General features: G+C 34.2%; 1 protein-coding gene across 3 annotated transcripts in view; it reads left to right on the top strand.

Moving 5' to 3' along the window:
- Positions 1 to 25,038, top strand: part of DGKB (diacylglycerol kinase beta) — a 354,661-nt gene that overhangs the window by 91,467 nt on the left and 238,156 nt on the right. For all 3 annotated transcript variants that reach the window (XM_034062188.1, XM_034062182.1, XM_031052464.2), the window contains exons 7-13: positions 467 to 516; positions 1,863 to 1,937; positions 2,472 to 2,591; positions 10,516 to 10,633; positions 13,373 to 13,461; positions 13,542 to 13,658; positions 17,925 to 18,023. In XM_034062188.1, the coding sequence (XP_033918079.1) occupies positions 467 to 516; positions 1,863 to 1,937; positions 2,472 to 2,591; positions 10,516 to 10,633; positions 13,373 to 13,461; positions 13,542 to 13,658; positions 17,925 to 18,023 (668 nt within the window). The remainder of the gene's footprint in view (positions 1 to 466; positions 517 to 1,862; positions 1,938 to 2,471; positions 2,592 to 10,515; positions 10,634 to 13,372; positions 13,462 to 13,541; positions 13,659 to 17,924; positions 18,024 to 25,038) is intronic.

Raw genomic sequence — 25,038 nt, 5'->3', positions numbered from 1 at the left:
AGATACCATTGTAATTTAAGCTTAATATTTGCATGGCCAAATTGTGTGTTCTCCTATGTTTGATGAGATGACAGAGAGGGGCCTTTTGATGGTACTCATCATGAATATAGATCATCTCTGTGAGGAACCAGAAATAATTTCACAGACCAAATTAACTGTTGTAGTGATTAAGTGAAAAAGGTGCAATTGCACTGTCCTACTAATGTGTCTTGTAGGAGGCATTGTGGCAGGGTAGATGCTGAATGAACCTCTCACATAATGCAGTGTTTTGTGGGTCTGCAGTTAATGCAGTCATTAAAGGAAAATATTAGTGTTTGTTTTTTCTTTAAAACTCAGGTTTGGTTGGCTTGTGCTTTGGTTTGGTTGTTGTGTGGTTTTGTTTTTTGTTGTGTTTGGTTTTTATATGAAATTATGCTGGTACTGTGTTTTCTAACTGAGATTCCTTCTCTTTTTGTTTCCTTTTTAGTTATGTTTCGCTTATATGATACAGATGGGAATGGTTACCTGGATAGTTCGGTAATGTTTATTTGCGTATTTTAATTCATTGTAAGTGTATGTCATAATGACATACCTGAACAAGCCTACATTAATGCAAATCAAGTTTATACTTATCCTTAATTAATAGAAGCAGTATAAATAATAATTGATAAAAGGTCATCCATTTTGAAGGTAACTCTTGAATTTTCTCTTCCACTAAGCTGCTGCTTCTACAGCTTTGTAAAGTTTCAGATGCTGACATTAGTGTTGTGGAGTTCTGTTCTATGGTCTTCTGATTTTTAACCATGCTGCTGTAGGGGACACTTTATAATAGGCTTCCTAAAATTCTAGCATGTTGCTGAGAGATGTGTATGAAGGCACTATTTGTAAAGATTTAATGAAAAGGCAAAAATGTGAGTCACTCAGTGGATGTATGTGGAGAGATGTCAGAACTTCCATATTATTAAGAATGGAGGTACAAAATTTGAAGGAAAATCTGAGATATAGCAATCATTTTAAAAATGTAACCATCCTTGTTTAGTTAGCTAACAGAAGCATTTTATAGGCAGCTTTCTTTTTTTCCTTTCCCTTCTTTTCTATCTCCCTGAAGTAAGACAGTATAGATTAGAGAAAGTTGATTCACATAAGTGACAGGGGAGTAGGGAAGCTAATTAATACAGAGATATAAATTAAATGCTGTATCATAGTTATAGACAATATAAAATACAAATTGGTTAGTGCATAGTAAATACACGTGCAAATTCAGAATGGTTCTAGATAAGCATTTGAGTATGTTTACAAACCAAACCTCCATATATATAAATATGAAGGAGCATTAGTGATACATGATCAAGGGAGATCACAGCACTGTAATTAATGGTAATGGTCAGCAAATATCTGTATTAGTTTATACTGTCCACTTTAAGCCTTATTTCAGTTAGAAAGTTGGGAATTACACAACTGCTGTCCAAAAAAAAAAAAATGGTTAAGAGTGCTGGATTTCAAAGATCCTTACATCACAAGATGGAATTTAGATCATGAAAACAACACTCTAATGATCAACTAGGAAGGAAGAATCTGTTACTGTTTTGACCCCAGATGCTGTCCTTTGGTTGTGGGGCTGTATTTCACCTTGCTGCATGCTTTGTACTCCATGCCTAATGTTTAGATAGTGAAGTGGATTCACTTAAGAGTAGACAGCTTACAGGGCAAGGGATATTTCATCAGCAGTGTTGATGAAACAGTGTCACTGAATCATAGAATCATAGAATAGTTAGGGTTGGAAAGGACCTTAATGCAGTATGTTGAATTATTAGATGCTTACAATAGAGTTTGTTTTTTAAATATTGTGTTAAATATTATCATTCTTTTTCATTTGTCTGTAGGAGCTAGAAAATATCATTGCTCAAATGATGCATGTTGCAGAATACCTTGAATGGGATATTACTGAACTGAGTCCAGTAAGTAGCCATTTTATCATAAGTTTTTAATGTTGCTAGAGATGGAATATAATCATGTTGTAATACTTAATGTCAACATGTGATTCTATATATTAATTAGTAAAATAGAAATAATAATAGTCTGTGCTCCACTATGTCACTGCCAATTAGCACTTTATGAGTGTTTTTCTGATTAAATCTGATCTGTGAAACATTCTTACTACAGTTAGGGCTTTCCTGCAGTGCATGTAGTAATTAACACAACTGGTTTGTCTCTGAAAATTTGTTAATAGTAACTACCTCTTATTTGTATTGTACCTAGTAAGTACAAGAGGGGACACAACTTTGTTTGGGAGCTTTAGGTGATAATAAAATGAGAGAATATGACCCTTAATTTTCTGAACTGTCAGTACTCGTTTTCTACAGGTGCCATACAAATATTTTTTCCTTACTTTTTGCATGCGGATGATAGAATTGGAGATCTGCACATGTTCTAAAACAAAGTTGTTGTATTAGAATATGGAATTAATGAGATTTTTTCATTAAACTATGTAGATCCTTCATGAAATGATGGAAGAAATTGACTATGATCATGATGGCACTGTTTCTCTAGAAGAGTGGATCCAAGGAGGAATGACAACAATCCCTCTCTTGGTCCTCCTTGGTTTAGAAAATGTAAGTATTAACATAAGAGTGATCAATTTCTGCTTGCGTGTCAGCTATGACCCTCAGGTTAGCTTCTCTGTGGCCTGTGTAAGGAATGGCTTTTCTTTACTATGGCTGAATAACAAACAAATAACAGAAATGTGTCTTCAAATTCAGAGGTATTTTAGCACATTTGAAGCAACATCAAATCATAGAATCATAGAATAGTTAGGGTTGGAAAGGACCTTAAGATCATCATGTTCCAACCCCCCTGCCATGGGCAGAAACACCTCACACTAAACCATATCACCCTACCTGCAGTGTACCTGTTCAGAATGTTTTACTACCCATGTGTGTGTTACAGCTGTCTGGGGGCAGTGTCTAGGGTTCTCAGCATGGTGGTGTTGTGTGGCCTAGCTATACTGAGTCACAGAACAATCTAGTTTTGAAGGAATTTACAGAGGTCATCTGGTTCAGTTTATGATTGGTGGCAGGACCTCAGACTGAGTTAAACAGAGCCTTGTCAAACCCAGTCATGAATAGTTCCAGTGGGGTGGATTCCACCTGTTCTGTGAGCAACCTCTTTCAGTGTTAATTGTTCCCAAGGGAAAAAGTTATTTTTTTACTTATGTGCAGCATGCGAATAAGAATTTCTTCTGCTGTAGTTACTGCCCGTTGGCTCTTGTCCTGTTGTGATGCATCCTTGTGAGAGATATTATGTCTCTGCAACTTCCTTAATAAACTATAGTTAGTAGTAATATCAAAGAGAACACTTACACCATAGAGTGTTATGAAAGAGGAGCTTAACGTTCTGTACATTTACAGCTTCACATTAAAGATAAGACAGATGTAATATGATCAATTTTATACCAGTTCAACACAGCTGTTTTAACACTGGCATGTTGCCAGTGCCACCTGCTGTCCTGTATTCGAGATAATTTTGAGCACATGTATCTTAGCATATGTTTCAAATGTTTTTCTGTTGAGACAAAACTTTTTCTGAAGTCTTTTTCAGCTATTGAGGTGAAATAATAAATAATATTTACTTTCCCTGTATACTGGAACATGCCTGCACTAGACCTAGACTGCTGTTGTTCCCCTGTGGTATTTCATTCACACAAAGAATGGTCAGACTGAGACTTTCTATAGTGAAGCATGTAACAAACAGTGCCTTTTTTGGAAGATCTAAATTTTTTGCAGAATCTTATTAATCAAATTGCCATCTAAATATCTGAATTGATGAAAAGTTTCAGTACCTTTGGATCGCTGTAAGTACTAATGCCCTAATTATAGATGTGTGACTGAGTAACTAAAATGTTAAATTATTTCCCTGTCATCAAATAGCTGATCTTTGTCAGGATAAATTCACTTATTTCCATGGAATTTCTCTAAACAAAGGGCAGCAAATGCTCTCAAGCAATCAGTGTAACAGAAAAATGATAGTAATTTTCAGTATAGACTTTTCTTTTGTGACAGGTAGTGTGTATGTTCTGGGAGTACTTTTCAGTGTCCACACTTCATTCTTTCCAGATTTAAAACTCCTTAAATTCTGTGATGAACTAATGCAGATCCTTCTGTTAGAGGTTTGTTTTCATATTAAAGCAAAAGCTATTTAGAAAGAAGCCATGTAAATGTATGTCACCAGATATTTTAGTGTTTTGGGTATTTTTCCTAATTGTTAGACAAGTTATCTTGTTGTGCATAGCTTTACTATGGAAACAATAAAAACACATAAACAGTGATCAAAGTTCTATAGCTAGCTATTAGCATGGGTCAGTGTTTCTGTCAAGAGTATTCCTGGTGCATCATGTGTTGAAGAGACATAAATGTGGAGTTGTGAAAAAATATTATAATGGTATACAAAGTATTTTTTATCAATAAGCATAGTTTTATTAATTGAAAGTGGGAATAATAGATTGTATAATAGTGACAAAGAATTGTCACTGTAGTTTATTTGAAAAAAAAAAATTATACCAATGAAGTCCTTAATTTGTTTTGGGTTGGGGTCCATTAACTTACTGTAATCTACTTAACTCTTGTATAGAGCTTGTACAAACAATGTAGGAGTCTCAGGTGGTGTAATTTTTTATGCTAGCATTAGTGAAGCTATGGAAATTTATTTCAACTGAAGATTTGTCATATTACCTTCAGAATTCAGCTACATTTTTTGTACTTAATATTTAGTTTTCTTTAGGAGCTATCTAAAAAGATCAACTATCATATAAAAGTTTTATATTATATTAAAGCCTTTCAGTCCATTTTTCTTGCATACTGTATTAGATACTTTAGTTACAATAATGGAAAAATTAATGAGATACAGAACTATATTATACAAAAAAAAACCAACAAGTTAGTGTTTAGAAACAATGGGGTTGAGATAGTTTAATCTCTCATAGGTTTGTGATCTTTGTCCTCTTGAGTTCATCAGTAATAGGAACATTAAGTTGTTGCTACAAGTATTAGCCAGCCAGCTGTTGTGAAGAGACAAGAAGTAACAAGGAAATCTGCCTGATTTTCCTTCTGATCTCTCTGCCCCCCCCACCTTTTCTTTAGACTTTTATGAAACTTCTAGTGCTCTCTCAAATTTAGGTGAGATTGCTAAATTAATTTTAAAGTTGATGGGGCAGTTTAGAGTCATAGAGACAAAGAGCATATATAAGTCTCATTTCTCTAGGCAATCAACCTAAACATCCATTTTATTTTATCATACTGGGTTTTATGCTTTCTGTTTCCTCCCAGAAACTTGAGCTTAGAGTTGTTGTGAAGGTAGAGCTTAAAAATGTGGTTTTATTCTGGGATTGTTCAAGGATAGGAACAACACGTTCTTATTTTGGTGTTTTTCAAGGCAATAGATGTGCTAAACAAACAATTTCAGTACAAGATAAGGAACTTAATTTCTTCTTATTCTATAGGAGTGCTGTGATACACATACTGTTTCGCAGTTTGTTTTGCAAGAAAAGACCCCTGTCAGTGATTGTACAAAAAGTAGGTATAAACTGCAAGTTCACAAATGCTAGTGTTTTTTAAAAAAAAATCCTGTTTTGAGTGGAAAGTGTTTTGTTCCCTCTTTACTGGCCACTAGATGTCACAGTTGTACTGTATCTGGTACTGTACAGTTACTGAAAAACTGCCATAGGGTGAGAAAGTGAACAACAGTGAATGCTTTTTAAAGTCATCAATAATCTGAAACCAGAACACTGTGCCTTTCTTTTAAGTCACCAATTGTATTTTTCATCCTATTTCACCCTTAAATCAAGGTAAATTTCAATGGGACAAACACATTTGTATTGAAGGTTTGCTATGCTTCCATTACATTAGAAAGAAATACTAGTGCAATTTTATTTTGGATCCTCAAGCAGCAAGTATTATGCTGTTACACTCAAAGAATTTAAGTCAACTCTTTTTTAAAACCTTTTGATTAAGTAAAAAGTGTAATATTGCTTCTTACATTGTATGTTACGTTATTGTTGGCTTCCTTTTTGTATGTAATCCTGAGTATGTGAATATGGAACCGAACTGCAGACTTGCAAACATAGTATCTGTTTGCACCATGAGAAGTCCCTCTTATGCTGAAATCCGAAATGACTTTTAATACCTGGACAGTTTCATAGAATTGTATTTCTTTCATTCAGCAAGGAATGATAGTGATCTCGTTGTCCCCCGTGCTATTTTTGTAACATATTTTTCCCATCTGAAGTCTGTCAGGTGAGTTTTCTAAAGCTGAAATGCTGATGTTACATATACTATTTACATATGTACAAGCATATGCCCAAGCAAAACCAAGGGCAAAACCAAGCCCCTTCTAGAAGTAGGGGTACCCTCTTTGTGCCAGCTCCTGCTAGTAAGCGAGTTCACCCCAAATGATAAACGGGAGCTGTTTTACCAATGTCAGTTCAAGGCATTGCCAGCAGAGGGGGCGATGTTAATGTTTCGTGAGACTTCACAGCCGGAACTAAGAAAATGCATGTCTCTTCTTGAGAGTGCTCTCTACTTTTATGCTATGCTAGCTCCCACTTATTTGCAGGAAGTTTGCAGATGCCTTTCCTTACTATAGACCTGCTTTGCCTTTGCCTGTAGGGTAGTAAAAGCCCAGGAGAAGTCAGGAGTAACTCTAATAATTTTTGTGTATAAGGTGTAAAAAAAAAAATAGTATTTCATACAGTTGGCCATTATTTAAAATGTAATTTCTGCATCACTTCAGCCTCTGCAGATGAGAGGTAACTAGCAATTTAGGGACAGGAAAACTGTGGATAATTATGAAACTTGTTTAAACAGATTAATTTCTCCTGTGCTGCATTTTTTGTGCTTTTATTTTCTAATGTGCATACTAATACTTAAGCATTTCTGGATGGTCAGGATAATGCACTGGTGATTGTGTGGATGAAGGCTGGGGAAATGTGTGTTTGTTGTTTTTTCCTTTCTCCAGTGTACACACATAGGCACATGAAATACCTAAGAAGTTAGAAGTGAGGAGCCCTCCCAAATAGTGTGTATCTTGAGGTTACTCCCTCTCCAGCTGAACCAGAACAGATTTAGAATCCCCTCTAACAAACCAAATTGAACAAAACCTGACATGAATGCTGAGAGCCACCAAAGGAATAAAGAAATTCACTGCATTTGTATTAAAAGGAGGAGCTGCGTAGTTTAATGGACACTCTTCTCACTTCCCACTGACAGAACAATACCCAAGGTCAGACATAAAAATGTCTTCAAGACATGTAAATATTTTTGAGATAAATGAAGCAAAATAATAGTGAAGGAATAACTTCCCAGACTCGCTAACATCCTTTTCCATTGGTTGCTTGTTACTGACTCTCTTACAGAAAAGACTGAGCCTGCTGGTATTTCAGATACTGTATAGCTATTGTAAGAGGGGATACTTGCTGTGATGAAAATATATGAGTGGTTTCTATACCTTTTTTAAGTCTCAGAATCTTGAGTTTTGTGCTTTAAACTTTAAGGTCTCTTTGGATAGTTTAATTTAAAATATCTGAAAAGCTGAAGTAAGTTAATATTAACCCAGATTATTAGGGATGTGTAGCTAAATTCTGTGGCTGCATAAAAATTTCCACTAATTCTAAGGCTGTCTCTTTCTTGGTTGACTTGCTTTTTAATGTCAGGTCCTTCTGGCAATCAAATCCATGGTAGAAGGGTTAGTACCATAAGTTAAAAGAACCATTAACAAAATAAGTGTTACTCTTTTCATGGTGTGCTATAGTCTGCATATGGCATATGGAGGCTTCATTTTCAGTGATGTATAATGAAGTGAGGAAGAGATTTTTACTGTACCTGCCCTGCTTTGAGATCTTTTTAATGACTATTTGTTTTTAAACTCTTTCTCAGGATATGAAAGCAAAATGAGTGAGTGTCAGTAAATGCACTGTTGTGTCAGAATTGTGGATTTTATTCATACTTAAAGACTTGCATTGAGGGGGCTTTGTTTCACATTATGTCTTTTTTTTTCTTGGCGATGTTTTAAAAAGTTATGTGCATGTATAATCATATGCAGCACTTTATTGCTTATTTTTGGCAGTGCACAAGAGCAAAAATTTAATTTGCTATTTTCCAAAAATGCATTGTGTTTATGTAATGGATTTGCATCAGTTGCAGTCTGTAACACAGTTAAGTGTTTTAATTGGCAGAACACCCACATCAAGACTTGTTTGTTTTTCTGATAAGGAAAATGCCAGCTAAGTTAGTCCATATGCTCTGTTCCAATAAGAAGCGGCATATTCACATGTAATGGTCATTCTTTAAAGATAAAATTGAAATGAAAAAAGTAACACAAAACTAATGTGGAGGAGAGGGAAGTTTGTGCATAATTACAAATTTTTGTTAAGGTTTAGAAATAGAAAATATTTTGCTAAGGAAGGCTGGCTAGCTTGCATTTTAAGTGCCTGTTGTTTATGACTGAATCTGTCAATGACCTGAGTATTCTTAAATGAAAGTGTGCATCGGTTGCTATTTTTTTCTCAGAAGGATTTACCCAGTATTTATTATCTAATGAATAATTCTCTGCTTTCAGAAGACTTGAAACTCACATACTATATTGTGTGTTTGTTTTTAACAATACTTTCAAAATGTGTGGAATGTGGTGGTAAGATGCAAAGAAAAATGGAAGTTACAGAGCTCCATTTAATGAAATGCATCCTCTTCAGCTGCCAGTCTTGAAGGAGCTTGACAGGCTTCTATTGCTCTACAGCTGCAGAATCTATTTCTGCTTCTTCAGGGGAAATTGAAAAACATCCACACTTCTTGCCAGCCCTAGAATCCCATCTGCTGTTCCTGCAGAAACGGACCCTGACCAATGCCCAACTGTCAGAGATGGCATTTGAACTCTTCCTCCTCCTGATGATGCTGGGGGAACTCCACTTAGGCTCTGGTCGTGATATCTTGGTAGAGAAAAAGTATTCCAGCTGTCTTTGGTTCCTTTTGTTTCCAGGTAATTTTCTTGGAGATTTTCCTTCAGGATCCTCCCCCCCCAACCCCCGCAAGGTTGAAGAAATCTTCATCAGTTTTGACTTGTCTCAGGACATAATTCATGCAATATATGCTAATATAGGTCAAAACTAAATTTTTATTAACATTTATGGCCACTCGCTTGTATTGACTATACTTATCAGTGAAAACCATCATATTATTGCATATTCTGTCAGAAATATTATATGCACATGATAACAAGTAATAGCAGTAGTTTGATGTGAGAAATCAGAAACAGGATGAAGACCAGCTGTTGCTGTGGCTTCTGTGAAACAGAGGCTGATGTGGCTTCCTTTAGCTATGTGAAAATTTCTTTTCAGTAATGAAATGACCAAGAAGACTATAGAATTTCAGTAATTCGGAATGAAGAATAAAGCTACTGCAGGTTGATTCCAGCTGATAGACATAAACCACCTTTGATTCACTGGATGTTACATTTGGTAAAAAAATAAATAAAATGAAAAAAACAACTGATATTACATTAGGTTACTCTACCTTTTTTTTCTCTTCTTTTAATCAAAACCCCTGATGATTGCAAAAAGGGAAAAGCCCAATGGCCACACTTGCCAAGAAACCTGGGAATTTACAGACTAAATTTAATATCTGTACCAAGCGCACATCGTTTTAAAAGCCTTCTAATAACAGTGAGGTTTCAGAATGATTCCATTAAGAACAAAGAGGACAATCATGCAGCTGAAAGATTGCTTTCATAAACATAAATGATTTGATAATATTTTAGCTGTAGGCATAAGTTACAGTGGGCCCCTGAGTTGTAAGTGCCTATCAGTTGATCAGTCTATTCATGCAAGATTTGAGTATAGTGCTACAGCTAACTGAAAAATGTAAGTTTGAATGTAGGGAATTTAACTTTTGGAGAAGAGGTCCTGTGTGTAAATCTCAATCTTAAATACTTGATTTTTGATAGACTTTTGGCAGTACATTAACATAAATTAAAGCTGGCAATAGGTATTATGGTGATGTGGTTAGATTTCCCACTTCACATACATTGATACATGTCCCTAATTCTAAGGGTCATTAGAATATCTCTGTCATATAAAAAAAAATCCTTTCAATCATTCATTTGGGGATGTGTGTTGTGTTTATTTGCTAGCCTGCAGCACCTTTATTTTTAGAATTATTCTAGAACAAATTTCATTTAATTTTAATACTAGTTGTAATTTAATATCAGCCTAGTTTTATTGCTAGCATTGTGTTGCAGCGGTGAGAGCAGCCTGGGTTTTTTTTTTCTGAGTCGTTTTTGAAACGCATGGATGTCCATGAGCTTCTGAGGAATTTTTTATTATATCGTTGCCTGTGTATTTAGAATTATTATACTGTGATCTGGTGCAGAGTATTAAATGAAGTAACAGCTTGTCTTTTACGTTCCTGAGTCAATCTCCAATTTTTATTGGCAGTTATATATGTCATTGTTTATTTTATCAAATGAAATCTGTTTCTTTTATGTCTTGTGCAGAATGTGAAAGATGATGGGCAGCACGTATGGAGGCTGAAACACTTTAACAAGCCTGCCTACTGTAATCTTTGTTTGAACATGCTAATCGGAGTAGGCAAGCAAGGTCTCTGCTGTTCTTGTGAGTATAAGCATTTTAGTGTCCATTTGCATACATGTCTATTCCTAGAAAAGTTCTGCCTCTGCATAACAAAGAACTAGTAGCTTCCCAGTACAAAACCGTTGCCAGCACAGTGGTGTCTCCCCTCTTTGTCTGCTATGCTTGAGCAGTCAGGGTTCTATTTTTAACTTATCTGGATATTGGGCTTTCAAAGCTACTATTTGAGGGAGTTTTCTGTATGATGATAGCTCTGTATTAGTTCCCTTTGGAATCTGCCTCATATTTTTCTTTTTTTTTTCCCTTCTTTTAGCAAGTATCATACTTAAGTTTCAACCTTATATTTTTACTATTCGTCTTTTTTCATTAATAATTATTCATATATTTTAATAGATATCAACTTGACTAACATCCAAGTCCCATGTTTATTTATTCAAATTTTGCACATAATTCTTGGTTTGTTCATTGTAAAGGTCAAAATCCCCATTTTCCAGAAATCAAGTTTCTGTAACACTTGCAAAGTTTTGTATGCTTAGTTGGTTTGTAAAATGTAAGTCTTGATGTCCTTTCACATCTTAACTTGATTATAGATTTTAAGATAAAGGAACACAGAAAAACTGTTACATCTAATTTGACCTTCATTAAACTATTAGGTGCAGTTAGTACAATTTAGTTCCTTGGGTTGTATCTATGTGTCTTCTAACAACCTGTGTTTGACCAGCTCATAACCTGTATCTTGAGAAGCCAAATCTTGCTGAAAGATACTTCATCTCTGTTTGAATGTTTCAGGAGATAGATGATCTGTATCTTTCTTTTGTGGTGTGTTCCAGTGATTAATCATCTTTAAGACCTATTTTCTGATTTGAATATGTCTTCTAGATGAGTCCAGTGATTCGCTGGTGTTATACCCTGCTCCATTAGATTAATGAGATCTTTAGTACCCACTGTATTCTTCTCAAGATGGTGTCAAGTCGCCTTTCATTGTTCTTTTTGATAACTTAATCAGTTTCTTGGTGTAACTTAACTTTCTTCATTTTTGTTATGAAAAATAGCCCATCACAGCTGATCAAGACCTTTCTGCCTGAACAGTTCTACTGTTATTTTGAATGAATGAGGGTTTCCAAATCATCTGTTTGTCTCTCTTCTGTGGGCCACAGATCTTTTTAAACCAGATATAGATCCTCCACATACTTTTTTTTTCACATTGTATAATTTTGTTCACAATACTATGGAGTGAGAGACATAGATTTATTAAAATTCAGACAAATAGAAATAGAATTAACTTCAGATTGATAAATGCTAGTGACAGTAACTGGAATATATATTAAAAATACTGAATTGACTTAGATCTTGAAATACTACATTCATTAACATTCTTTTACATCAGACTCATGTAAACTTCTGGGGAAATATAATAGCCATATCTGTTTGAAAGAGAAAGTTTTATTGAGTATATAATGTAGATCGTCTTCTTCAGTAGTTACCAGAAATGTGCAGGTGACTTACATGAATTGCCCCAAAAAGACAAGCCTTACAAGAACTGTTATTTTCTCGACTGCAGTGTGCTTCTTTAAAATCCTTTTGTTAGTATGCTTCCCATTTATTTGGTGAGAACAATGCTCCCAGAGGATCTGAAGAACATCCACATGCTCCTTTCGGTTTCTTCATGCAGCAAGGAGCCTGAGCCTAGTTACAAAACTATTACACTATTTCCTTATCTCACTAAGCTGCTTCTCCAATATATTTTCAAAGCACTGCTATAAATTTCATTATTTGCATTTTAGATTGTGTGGGAGGAAAAAAAAGGGAGGGGGGGGAGGAACTGCAGGGTGCCTCACCATCCCTCCATGGTCCAATCAACAATGTTACACCCTGCAGTTTGTCTGATTAATGGCTGCACCTCCCACTGGGTTTGTGTAATAGGTGCAAGCAAGGTGTTTAGAAGTACTTTGTGCTTAATTGCTCTCGAGGTCAAAAGCGTGAGACATATACCATGCAGGGAGAAATTCATTCTCAGTTTTTAATAGTTGACTCTATTGAATGCAGGTATAAGCTGTAGCATTATTTCCTTATCTAGGCACAGTTGTATACTTTAAGTCAGGAGAGCTTTGTATTGTACCCTGACATTTATATGTTTTCCAAATGCATCTAGTGTGATCTTTACAGTTCTGGCTGACAATAGTGGTTACCAAAAACTGGTGTGGAGAGGTTGGGAAGAAAAACCTTCTCAGGAGATGACACTGGGGAAAGGAAGAGTTAAAGTTGGGGTGATTATGGAATGAATGAAAACAATTGCTATCTGAAAATGAACTAATCGGCCATATAAGATTTATAAATCCATAGAAGGAACAACATAAATTCATTGGCTTTTTTTTTTTGTGCTTGCCAGCTGCTCATGCCTATAGTTTCTAAAATACAGATTTCTTTCTACTAGCAAATGACACCAAACCATTTGTCAGTCATCAATTTTTCTTTAATATTTTTGTCATTTGGGAATTATTATGAAAAAATTTAGTGAGCTTTGATTTAATTAAGCGTTTCCTGTTATGCAATGATAGTGCATTCTTGGATATCTCACTTGCATAATATTTCTTGTTCTAATTGGCCTTTTGTGTTCCTTGGAAAAAGCAGTCTAGTTTGAGTTTTCATTGACTGATTGGATTGATTATATAGAGATGGCATGCTGGTAACGTTATTTGTTTCGTAAAAGTGTAGTCAGAAGCAGCATTGCCTCAACATCTATTAATGTGTTTCTTTTTTCAGTTTGCAAGTACACAGTCCATGAACGCTGTGTCTCAAGAGCTCCAGCATCTTGCATCAAAACATATGTCAAGTCCAAAAAGAATACTGATGTAAGTTTGGGGTAGCATTAACTTTGCCATTTACCTATTAATTTAGTAACTCTACGTATATCCACACTTTTCTTTTGCAGGTAATGCATCATTTCTGGGTAGAAGGAAACTGTCCAACAAAATGTGATAAGTGCCACAAAACTATAAAATGCTACCAAGGCTTGACTGGACTTCACTGTGTTTGGTGTCAGATTACAGTGAGTATACCATAGTAAAGCCTTTAGCACAGGTTAGAGATACAAAAATCTGCATCTCTTTTTTATGTCCTCATAATTCAAAAGGTCTAGTTCAGTTTTGTCATCAGAAATGAACAGTGCATTTTTTAAGAAGTAGTTTATGCAGAATATTCATAGGAGTCCTTAATTCTTGCAAGCAGATATGCTTGAAGATGTACACTGTTTAAAGACAATATACAAATAGAAATAATATATGTTATGCTAAAGAGCAGAATTCCCAGTTTACCTTACAGAAAGATTATAAAATATTTTTCAGTACTGGGGAAGGTCAAGGTCACTGTGACACTAGGACAAAATCTTAATTTGTGGTGTGCTGACAGGCAGATGGAATTGAGGACATCTGGTAGGATACAGTGATTTCGAGTGTCTAGGAATAAGAGCAGAGACATCTTGATATATACTAATCTGTGCACCAACTCTAATATATACAACTTTTGTGCACTCCTTATTCAGCAGGAACCAATAACTGGAACTAATGACATTCAAGGAACACTGCCCTTAAAAGTGAGATCTTCATGCTAGAAGGAGCAATGCCAGTATTTCTGTTCCTGGCCAAGGCAGGATTAAGTTTCAAATCTAAATGGGGAAAGATTCAGGTCTCTTCTAAGGCTTTTGCCTTTTTGCTGATACCATTATTATTGTTGTGAAACAGCAGTTGTTTTATCAGTTTTTAAATAATACGAGACTGAGGCATTAGTGAATGTTTGTTTTCAGTGTACAAGTTTGGATGTTTTACGACATTTTCTTAATACAAAAACACAAAATATGAAACATCATCAAAGAAAATAGATCCAGGATACTTACAGTGATAAGCTGTTATGATTACTTAAGACCCAATATTTTAGAAGGAAGCAAATATGTAGTCCAGATTGCTGTCAAAATTTGGATAATTTATGTAAGGAATAGAACACCCAATCCAAAATTTTTGCATACAGATAATTAAATTTAGGCAATGGCTATCTGTGTTTAGACAGATAAATATGAGTGTGCTGCTCTAGATATAGAAGTGTTTACATCTGTATAATATGTGTATATCACTCAATAATTAAATATTACATAAGGCTGTCTCTTAAAGTCAAAGGAAATTGCAAATTCTCAGAAAAAGTATTTTCCCATTATTTCATGTGAATCTACATTAGATTTGTAAAGGCCTTTTACTTCTTGAAGATACACATCAAGATTTAGAGGACTTCCATAAAAACTGATCCTTACTGAGGAAATACTGAGGAATGATCTGTCATTGAAATCACTGTGAAGAAAAAGGCTTAATTTTTCTGAAAATATCTTGAGTGCTTGTGTGCATATTTAAATACTTAAATATCCATTAAAATTCCAATTAAAAATGGGCCTGTTTTTTGACAGCCAAGTTTAAAATGTTGTCACTTGCAGTTGTATTTACATAGAATTTTAAAGATATTTATTTTCTGTAAAAGTAATGTTAAATATTCAAAATAACTTTATTAATCTTTTTATTTAAGTTTTATGATTTCAGGTGTAAATTAGATATAAGTCAGAATTTCCAGTTTTAAAAATATTACAAATTAGTTGCTTTTCAATCTTCTATTCACTTTTCTTGCAGTTCTGTGTATTTTGTATATTTTGTTGCAAAAGCTTTATTTGCTAAGAATAATGATACTTTATTACTGAAAAAAACTTTTTTAAATTTCTAACAGATGCATGATTTTTGAATGGGTATTCTGAAGTTATGTAATTATCATCACATCCTTCATATATTTTCAACTCCTTGTACACCACCATATTTAGAGCTTGTTGCCGGAAAATTTTTGTAATTCAGCAGGGTGCTAGTTATTCCACAACTAATTCTGAGCCTCTTTCATGAATATTGAATAGCTCTCCTTCTTACAACCTAGTAGGGTCATTTCTGATGTCAAACAACTGAATCAAATCCCCAAATTTAGAGATGTTTTTCACTGAAGCTTGTTATACTGAGTTTTCAGCCAGGGCCATGATTCCATCTTCTATATACTCTGGTCTCTCTCTGCCAGGGTCTTGTAAAGTTTGTTCCTGTGGTTTGTTTGTCTGTTTTGGTGTTTGTGGGGGTTTTTAATGTGTTTTTCTTTTGTTTGTTTGTGGGTGGATTTATTTTGTTGTTGTTGTTGTTGTCCTTTTTTGGTTTTTTTGTGGGTGCTTTTTTTTTTCTTCTTTCCAGCAAATACAACTTTTCCTACTTTTAGGCATTTAGTTGTGATGGGCATTCTACAGGAGCTAGGTTTGGGGTAAGGGAACTTTGGGGAAATGTGTTTAAAATCTGCTAAAACCTTTTTTTTTTTTTTTGAGAAGGGATGCATATTGTTTGATTTCATTGTGTCAAAATGTTATTTTCCTTAAAGCTACATACCTTCCACTATTTCTGTTTGCTACATGCCAGTTCTGTTGTCAAAGATCAGCAGAGACTAATAAGAAGATTAAGCTATTTTTTCGCAGATAAGTTTGCATGCCACCAAGTAGCAAAGCTGCTAATTACCACTGAATGTGTGAAGATACTTTTATTTGATGTATCATGGCCTGATGTGCATTAATTATGGTACAAGTAGCCTTACCACTGAGGCAGAGAATTAGCATGACAAATGATTTAGATTACAGGGCTACCAAAATACCCTCACAATAAGGCTTTAATACTCAGAGTAAATCGAAATTCGTTAGACTTTTATTTTCTGTTGCTAAGTAACTGCCTGAAAAGGTAACTTTGCAGTATAAACGAATATGGACAAGGCTACTATTAGGTGCCATTTAGTTCAAAATTCAGAAATGTTATGTCAACATTAACTCTACCAGGTAACTTTATGAAGACCATGTTGCTGGTAAAGGTTCTACACATCAGCAGGTGGTACAATTTTAATAGAGTTCATACTGACATGGTTAAATCATCTAAGGGAAAATGAATCAGTCATTGGAAAAACGTGATTCACACATTGAACTACAGATTTTGTAACTGCTATTGAAACTGTTGAACTAATGCTCTATGCTACCTATTATACTAGCTAAATCACTTGTTAAATAAGATTTATGCTACAAAATTCTGATTATTTTTTTTTAATGCAAATATGTATATCTTCTAAAAAATTAAATGTTTATCTCTATGGGAAATGCATGTTACCTGAAGAACTTAATGCACACTTCATTGAATCAGTACAGAAATAGAACAATAGAATGATTTAGGTTGGAAAAGACCTTTAAGATCAGTGACTACAAAACAATAGACTTTCACCAAATTTCACAATGTGAAGTTATATTTTACTGTGAATCTCTTTAATAATATTGTGAAGTATACCGGTTATATGTGAATGCTTTGTAGAGTGTGGCTGGATATATATGTTGAAATATTCTCTTTAGAGATGTTTGAATAGATGTAAAATATCTACAAGAACTCTTGATTGGTAAATGCAAAGTATTTCAATAAACACATCATTATTTGTTGGCATTCCGTGTTGATGTTATGTATATAATTTTTCCCTTCCACCTTTGTAACAATACAGACGTAAGCCAGTGCTCTTTTAGTCAGCAGACCTGAGGATATTCTTTCTGTGTTTTCAGAGTAGAATTCTTTTCATTACTTTCAGGAAAACTGGATAAATGCTATGGATAAAATAGGAAAAAAAGAGTAATTCAGCTTCCTCAGCAGTCACTGGAAGCCTGAACATTCATTCAGTCAAGACCAAATTTTCCACAGTATAGCTTAAAGTTCTTATATATTCCTACATTATTCTCTTATGTTTCATATGTTTTTTTTCATAGATATTGCAGCATCACAATTGAATCAGTAGTTACTGTATCACCTTCAGGTAGGATGGGAGAGTTACACCAGTACTAAAAGCTGTCATAAATTACTGGAGGTTGCCCGTTAGTAGTAGAACAGAAGTTCCTGGCTTAGTGCAAGAAGCTGTCTTCTGAAAGAAAGGTTTTGATCACCAATAGCACTATGATGTGGATGTTTCGGTACTCTCATGTGATGTTCTTATTTTGTGTTCTGGACCACATGTGCAATTTTCCAACTGGAAAATATTTTGATACACTGTTCTTTGCTTCAGTATAAATTCACTGGTTTTGTCAGTCCTAAGAGGATTTCTACTGCAGTCTGTTTCATTTTCTTCTAGTACTCTAGTAATAATTAGATTTAATAAACTCACCCCATTTTAGGTTGCCTCTTTTCTTAGACTGTAGTAATAAAATGTCTAAGTTGGATCTTTGTTTTCTGTCTTCCTGTAGCTACATAACAAATGCGCTTCTCATCTAAAACCTGAATGTGACTGTGGACCTTTGAAGGACCATATTTTACCACCCACATCAATCTGCCCAGTAGTACTGGTGAGTTGTCCGTGTGTTTATTTCAGATGTAATCCTCTGACATAGGTCATGGCTAAAAGGGTGCTGGGGCTGACTGCCAGAGTATTTGTGAAATTCACAGAACCGTGTGAACCTTAAGCACAACGGGTAATCATGGCAGATGAGTTTATAGGCATAAGCATGCTTTATCCTGTGCATATTGCATTTTCCTTCATGTAAGAATGAACTTTCTGTAGGGCATATTATAACTGAAGCTGACTCAGGTTTTATCACTTATTCAGACTGTACTTACCAGAAACTGTATAGGCAGAACACTTCTACATTTTACATCTTTTATAGATCCAAGTTCCCAGAATAATGAAGTTATTCTTATGGACAGTTTTTGCTTGGGGTGCATATTGTATATCTGCAATGCTGAGGTCTTTGATCTAAGCCGGAGGTTACCTAGAATGATGACACTGGTTTTGCAGTAAGCTATGCATCAACATTATGGTATATTTTATTCTGCAGTGGTGGACAGTAAATTTCTCTGTCCACAAAAAACAATAACTCAATTCAATGAAAATAGAAATGCTTGGTATGTGCAGGTTGCATAGAGAAGAGCTGACCAGTTTATCATGAAAAAAGAGCTTTGGAATTAACTAATGTGTTCGTATATTAAAGTGAATGTTTTATGCTTATGAAAGTCATAGTAGCATCGTATTTAGAACAGATGTGTTGTCTTCTTTAAGTGTATTTCATAATAAGGTTTAAGAAATGCTTAAACTTAAGAAAGACTAATTTAATGCAGGAGGTAAAACAAGGAAATATACCTTCTAATCTTAAATCTGTTTCTGATAATTAAGAATAATATTCATGTCTATAGTAAATTGCTTGCTTTCTGATTGGGTGCTAGACTTCTGGTTTACTCTGCTTGAGTAAACTGGGGCTATTGCATTGCTGTCAATGAACATAAAGCAATGGAAAGCTGGCTTTGTAACAGTAGTTTTGTAGTTTTTCCCTACTAGTGTTTTTAATATTACCTGGACAAGTTCTAAATAATAATTGTAAAATATTATTTTAAATTTGTTGGATGGTTACATTCTGCATTACATTATTTAATTTTCAGGATTTTAGTTCATACTTCAAAAGTTAACATGTGGAAATTATGATTTTGTTATTGGACTGTTTTCAGTTTATTGTTATTTATTATTTGACATTCTCATAAACTGAATAAAGCCCCAGCATGAAATTTCATCTTCAGTTATTTTTCTGTAACCCCATTTTCTTTTCAGGAGAGGAAGAGGGATAGAGGAATTAAGATTTTCATTGTATAATTGAAGTTTAGTTAAGTTTAGTGGATATATAAAACCACTCTAGAGCCAAATCACCCTTGAAGAGGCTTGTTTATCTGCAAATTTTGAAGGCATAAGCAGAAGTGAATATATTTTCCTGCATCAGAATCATGTTTCAGTATTACATACTAATAATGTAACATAAAACATGTATTTCAGCGCAACGTATATTGCTAGGAATGGAAAATATATTTTGCTGTGATTTAATGTGAACTTTATAATTTCATAGTATGTTCATTCATCTAGAAGTTTCTTCGAAAAATGCCTTAAAAACATGAGTATACTTATGTTACAAATAATACATCAGTGACTTAGCTAATAGGAATACCTACTAGAAACGATTGATTACAGTGTACATATTATTTGTGTTAGTAATTTTTTAATTAGCTTCTCCCATTTCCTCTTATGGATATTCCTTTGAGAAATGTAATACTTCAGTGTATGTGAAACCAGCACTCTTGATAATGACTTCAGACAATTTTTGGTTTTGCTTATACAATAGTGTCTCTGTTAATAGAAATGATGCATACAGATGTATAAATCTGATACACCTGCCAGTTGAAGAGTCTTTTCAACTAGGACACACACTTAGCTTCAGTGATCAGCTGAGCAGTAGTATTCTTGCAATGGTACATACATGTCCAAGATAAAGAAAAGCAGATAATCCGTGATGCTATACCAGGTGTATCCTCACTTTTTTTTGAGGTATCAAAGCTAAACTTATTTTCATATCCCATAGAATAAATTTTAGGAGTTGTAGGAAAATAGCAACTTGGAAAATTTTCTACCTTTGATATCCCGAAAGTTTTAGCTGTCACTTCCATTTGTAACTTTGGAAGTCCAAACTTTCAGGAAACTGTCAAGAGTTTATCTCAGACTAAGATGCCCACTTAAGTTTTCCTTCAAGAGCACAGGCTAAATCCTTTCTTATCTTTTCTCTTTTGCAGAACTGAGGACAGTCATGTTTTTACCTTTCTCATAAAGCATGTCTAATTTTTTGGGTTCTTGTGAATTCCAACCTCAACTCTTTCTGCAGAGATAAAGAGATTTTTTTTCCATAAATTGCATTTCACAGCACCATGGATTACATCAGAGCTACAAAAATACTCTTTCAGCTACAATTTGTTTTTTGGATCCATATCCTCTCAGTTTTTCCATTTCCTAGGTATTCATTTACATCTAAAATCACTGGTGCAACTGTGAAGAATAAACCCTTGCAGATCGTAATATCACAAAGGATGACAGTTTCTCTTTAAGCTAAGCATAGCCATCTCAGCTAAGGTAACATTTCTAAAAGTCTCATTTAAGATTTCTTTAGACACAAGAGAGATTCTTCTAAAATACTATATCTGGCTTGATCCTCTCCTACCTCCCCTGTCTTAAAGGCTGGAGAGAGAACCTAGATGCCTGGTCATCTGAAAGCTAGGTGGCTGGTCCAAGTTAAATAACAGGGCTTTCATCTTCATAACTCTACAAAATGGAACTTGTCAAATGTTATTCCTACATATGATAAGCTACATTCTGAGCTGAAAAACAAACCATGGGGAAACTCATGCAGTTGATACTGTATCATGAAAGAATCATATATATGTCTGGATTCAATGTCATATGAAGATTCCTCATATCTTACTTCACTACTTTTAAATGTTTTAGTAAAATGCAGTCTGTCAACTTTACAACTAGTCCTTTTTACTTTCTGTTTACCATATATAAGGCTTGTTATATGGTGAAGTTTTTTGTTTAAGTTAAATGAGTTCTGTTATAAACTGTGTGTGCAGATCTCAAGTGATAGTCTTTTAATAGATGTCAGATACACTTTAATGTTACTCTCTTTTATTTCAGTAACGTTTTAATTAATTCATACTGATTGAATAAATGTACATTGAGACTTGTTTCCTAATGAGGGCACATTTAGAGGAAAGGTTTTGCATCATTCTGATATCCTGTGGGTAATTATATTCTAATTATATGGTGGGGGGAAAAATCTATAACTCAGTCCTGATATTGTTCATTGGACCCAATTAATTACATGCATATAATGAAAGTTCATGATAAGGTTGACTGGCAGTGAGTTTAAAAATCTTTAGCTCGATTGAGTCCTAGCCTACCAAGAACACAGAATTAGATCATAACCAGGTTAAAAACTGGGTATTGGAATGAGACGAGCAAGTGGTAAACAAAAAAATGATTGGTCTCTCCTTGCGATACAGCTTCTCTTCCCCCACCCATTTATAATGCAGAAAGGGAAAAAAATGCTAACATGCATTTTGGCCTCTTCATTCTGTGCCTTCCTTTACTTCGCTCCTATTATTGATGGCACATAGGATGTTCTAATTAATATTTATGTTTGTAGAAAAGTAACTAGATTTTTCCATTTCCCTCCAAAATAGGTATAGCCGTGGGTAATGACAAATCAACAAATAGAAGTCTACTATTTAATAAATATATGTTTATTTTGTAATGTATAATAATTTCGATCCTTCTGTTGTTTATGTGAGTTTTAAATTTTATTTTTTTTTTTTTTTTACTTTATTTCTGACATTTGCTTTGGAAACCATAATTTAATTTTTTAGTGATGGAATAAAAAGAAAATTATGGAATAAATTCTAAAACATAAGGTACCCTGATTACAGTGTGAGCATTACTGTATGGCAGTTATCACTGTCTCCATAGTAACCAGTTTATTTCAAAGGGGAGGGTCTGGTATAATATTGAAAACAAGTAGTGAAAGAAACAAAATTTAAAATTGGTTACATTTCGTTGTGTTCAATTTTCACCTTCATTTTTCAGCATTCTGGGACAAATTTGTCATCATAATAGAAAGTTTAGAACAACTCACTTTTTCTTTTATGAATAAATTTGGCTTTTGTTTAGTGAAGAGGGTTGTAACTTTTTAGGACTAAATCATTTAAGCATGTATTTTATTTATATAAACATAGAATATATATATAGAGAAACAGTTTGGTATATATGAAATATATAGAGAATTTTTATATAAAATTGCACACAAAATATACACCTAATATACTATCATATGTCAAATTCATATCAACAGCTATGTATTTTGGTGGAGGAAACTGATGTATATGATTTGCGGTTTGGGTTGGTTAATAACTAGTTCTATTTAGATACATAAAACAATATATATAGCAGATTGGAAATGTTTTAGCAAAGAAATTGTCTTGTGCAACTAAAGAATATATATTATGATCTGTAGCTTCAAACTTTTGTCTAAATAAAGCAAGTGTGTTGAGCTGCTGGCAAGAAGTTGTACAGAGTTAAAGCTGAAAATATTCTACAAGAATTTTCTTTGACTATCAGTATTTCGAGAGACTAGGTAAAATAGCTAATGGCTGTGTTGTAATTTCAGCATAGTTCAGTAGATATTTTTTGCTGCATCTGATAATATGTTTTACTGGTACTTTTTTTCCTATGAAGTAGGTAGATGTTATTCATATAGGAAATCAGAGATACATATAGAAAGAATGGGAATTAGCAGTTGCTGGTTGAAAAATGAACTTTCATAATCCCTTCTTCAGTCTTTAATCCTAAAATGATTCTTCTGTTCTCATTATAGTAGAGATCAATTTAGCTCAGTTGAATCCAAGCTCAACATGGAGCACTGAAAGTCAGTGCAGTAAGTGTCTTTAAGAGCAGCTAAATCCTTTGAAGCTGAGTACTAGCCTTGTTCTGAGTTTCTGAACAAAGCTACTACTACAAAAAATTCCAGTTATTTGAATATATTTGTGGGGCAGAGGGGAGGGATATTTAAATCTGGTTGTTGAATATTAAGTAATGACATAGCAATTGAAACAGATTTAAAAAACAAAACAATACTCTATTTTTCTTTTCATTTGCTTATCATATTGCAGTTTCAGTTCTGTGAGAATCTAAACCAGATTTGAAATATAATGGTGTGCTTATCTACACTAAAAGCTTTTTCATTTCTTTGAAGTCAGAAGGAAATTAATAATTGCCCCGGAGGAAAATGTATCTTCCTAACTAATTATCTGTTCGGCAAACACAGTTCAATGTTAAAATAATAAGATGCTGATAAACTGAAATGGCAGATGTTCAATCATTTTAAGTTATATCTCGCTGCCTGCCCACAACTCATCACTAGTGCTTCTACCTAAGTTTATTTCTTACATCCTTTCCCATTAGTTTTTAACATGCTTTTATTTTCAGAGTTCTTTTCCAACTCCTCTGTCTTTCTTGGGTGGTACATATTATTGCTGCTATAGCCCAATTTCATTGGAGGTTGCAAATTAACTTAAAAGTCTTGGGTCCTGTTGCATGTTGATTCAAATATTGCATGGATGCGAGATGTAACGCAAGTTATCCTCAGGCAACTAAATGAACTGAAGGCGACACGCTACATGAGGAATGCTTGACTGTGATTTTGATGTGTAATTCTTTACATCTTTATTAAGATATGTAAAACAAGCAACACAAAGTACATATATATAAAGTTATCATGTAGTGATTCCTTGTTCAGAACAGTCTTGTAGTCAGCTGTTCTAGAAAGTATTCTTAAATGACAGTATTTCCATTCCAGAATTGTATTTTTCTATGTATTTTGGCTACTAGTATTATGGGTGACAGAATACTTACTTCTGATTGACATAATGTGTTGGGGATGTGTTAGGTTTTTTTGGTTGGAGATTTCTTGGGTGTTTTGTTTTGTTTTTTTTACACATAAATGTTTCTATCAAGGCAACTCTCAGATAAATCAGAAGGCTTTGTAGTATGGGCATGTGCAAGGTTACTGGACAGTATTTTTGCTGGTGAATTGGTCACTAATCTTGTCCACAGTATGACTTTCAGCTTCAGCCCACGGATGTAGAGCTGGGTATTGTGCTACAGCATTGTGAGCTTTCAAGACAGCATGGTGTAGTGTCCTGATATTGGCCCTTCTGATTAGGATGTACACAGTGCTAGATCTGGAAATGTAGAGACACTTTTATAAAGTAAATTTTAAAAATATTTTAGTACATTTAAATCATTAGATCTAATGTGATGATATGATATCTAATAGATATTACAGATAGATTGCTTCTCAGGGTTTTGGGTTAGTGGTTGTGGATGTTTTGCAGTGTTCCGGGTGTCTCAATCTTTGATTCTCTTTGGTTATTATATAACTATGGACAGAAATTTCATGGAATAGAATTTTTGTAAACATGGTCTTGAATAGCATGTAGGTTTACAAAATGACAACTTGGAAGTACCTATTCTAATACTTCATTACATATTAAAACACAAGTTTTGCATCATTGGAGATTCCCATGTCATTAACCAAAATAGTGCTATAGAATCTTGGAGCAACTTTACTCCAAGTTCTTTAAAAAACCCCAAATCATCAGTTTGGTATTCAAGTTACATAGTTGAACTTTCATGGCTTTCATCCTGCAAACATTTGAGGATACCTTTACACGGTATTTCTTAATGTTCCATCTGATCTTGTATGACCAAATTCCCCTGTTCAGTATTTTTCAAGTTCAAGTTTCAGTGTTCTAAAATAAAACATATTATTTTATAGCTGTTTCAGTTTTTGCTTTAACCTAGAATTTGGTTCTCTGCTTATGCACTCCCACTCCCAAGTTGGATTTTTAGGTATATGCTTTATCTGAAGGCATATAGTACAAAAGAAGTAATTACCATACAGAAGTAACCTCAAGTTTTGATAGTCACTTGACAAACTG

The sequence above is a fragment of the Melopsittacus undulatus genome, chromosome 1 (genome assembly GCF_012275295.1).
Source record: "Melopsittacus undulatus isolate bMelUnd1 chromosome 1, bMelUnd1.mat.Z, whole genome shotgun sequence".
Taxonomy (NCBI): Eukaryota; Metazoa; Chordata; class Aves; order Psittaciformes; family Psittaculidae; genus Melopsittacus; species Melopsittacus undulatus.
This window is presented reverse-complemented; position numbering and strand designations above follow the sequence as displayed.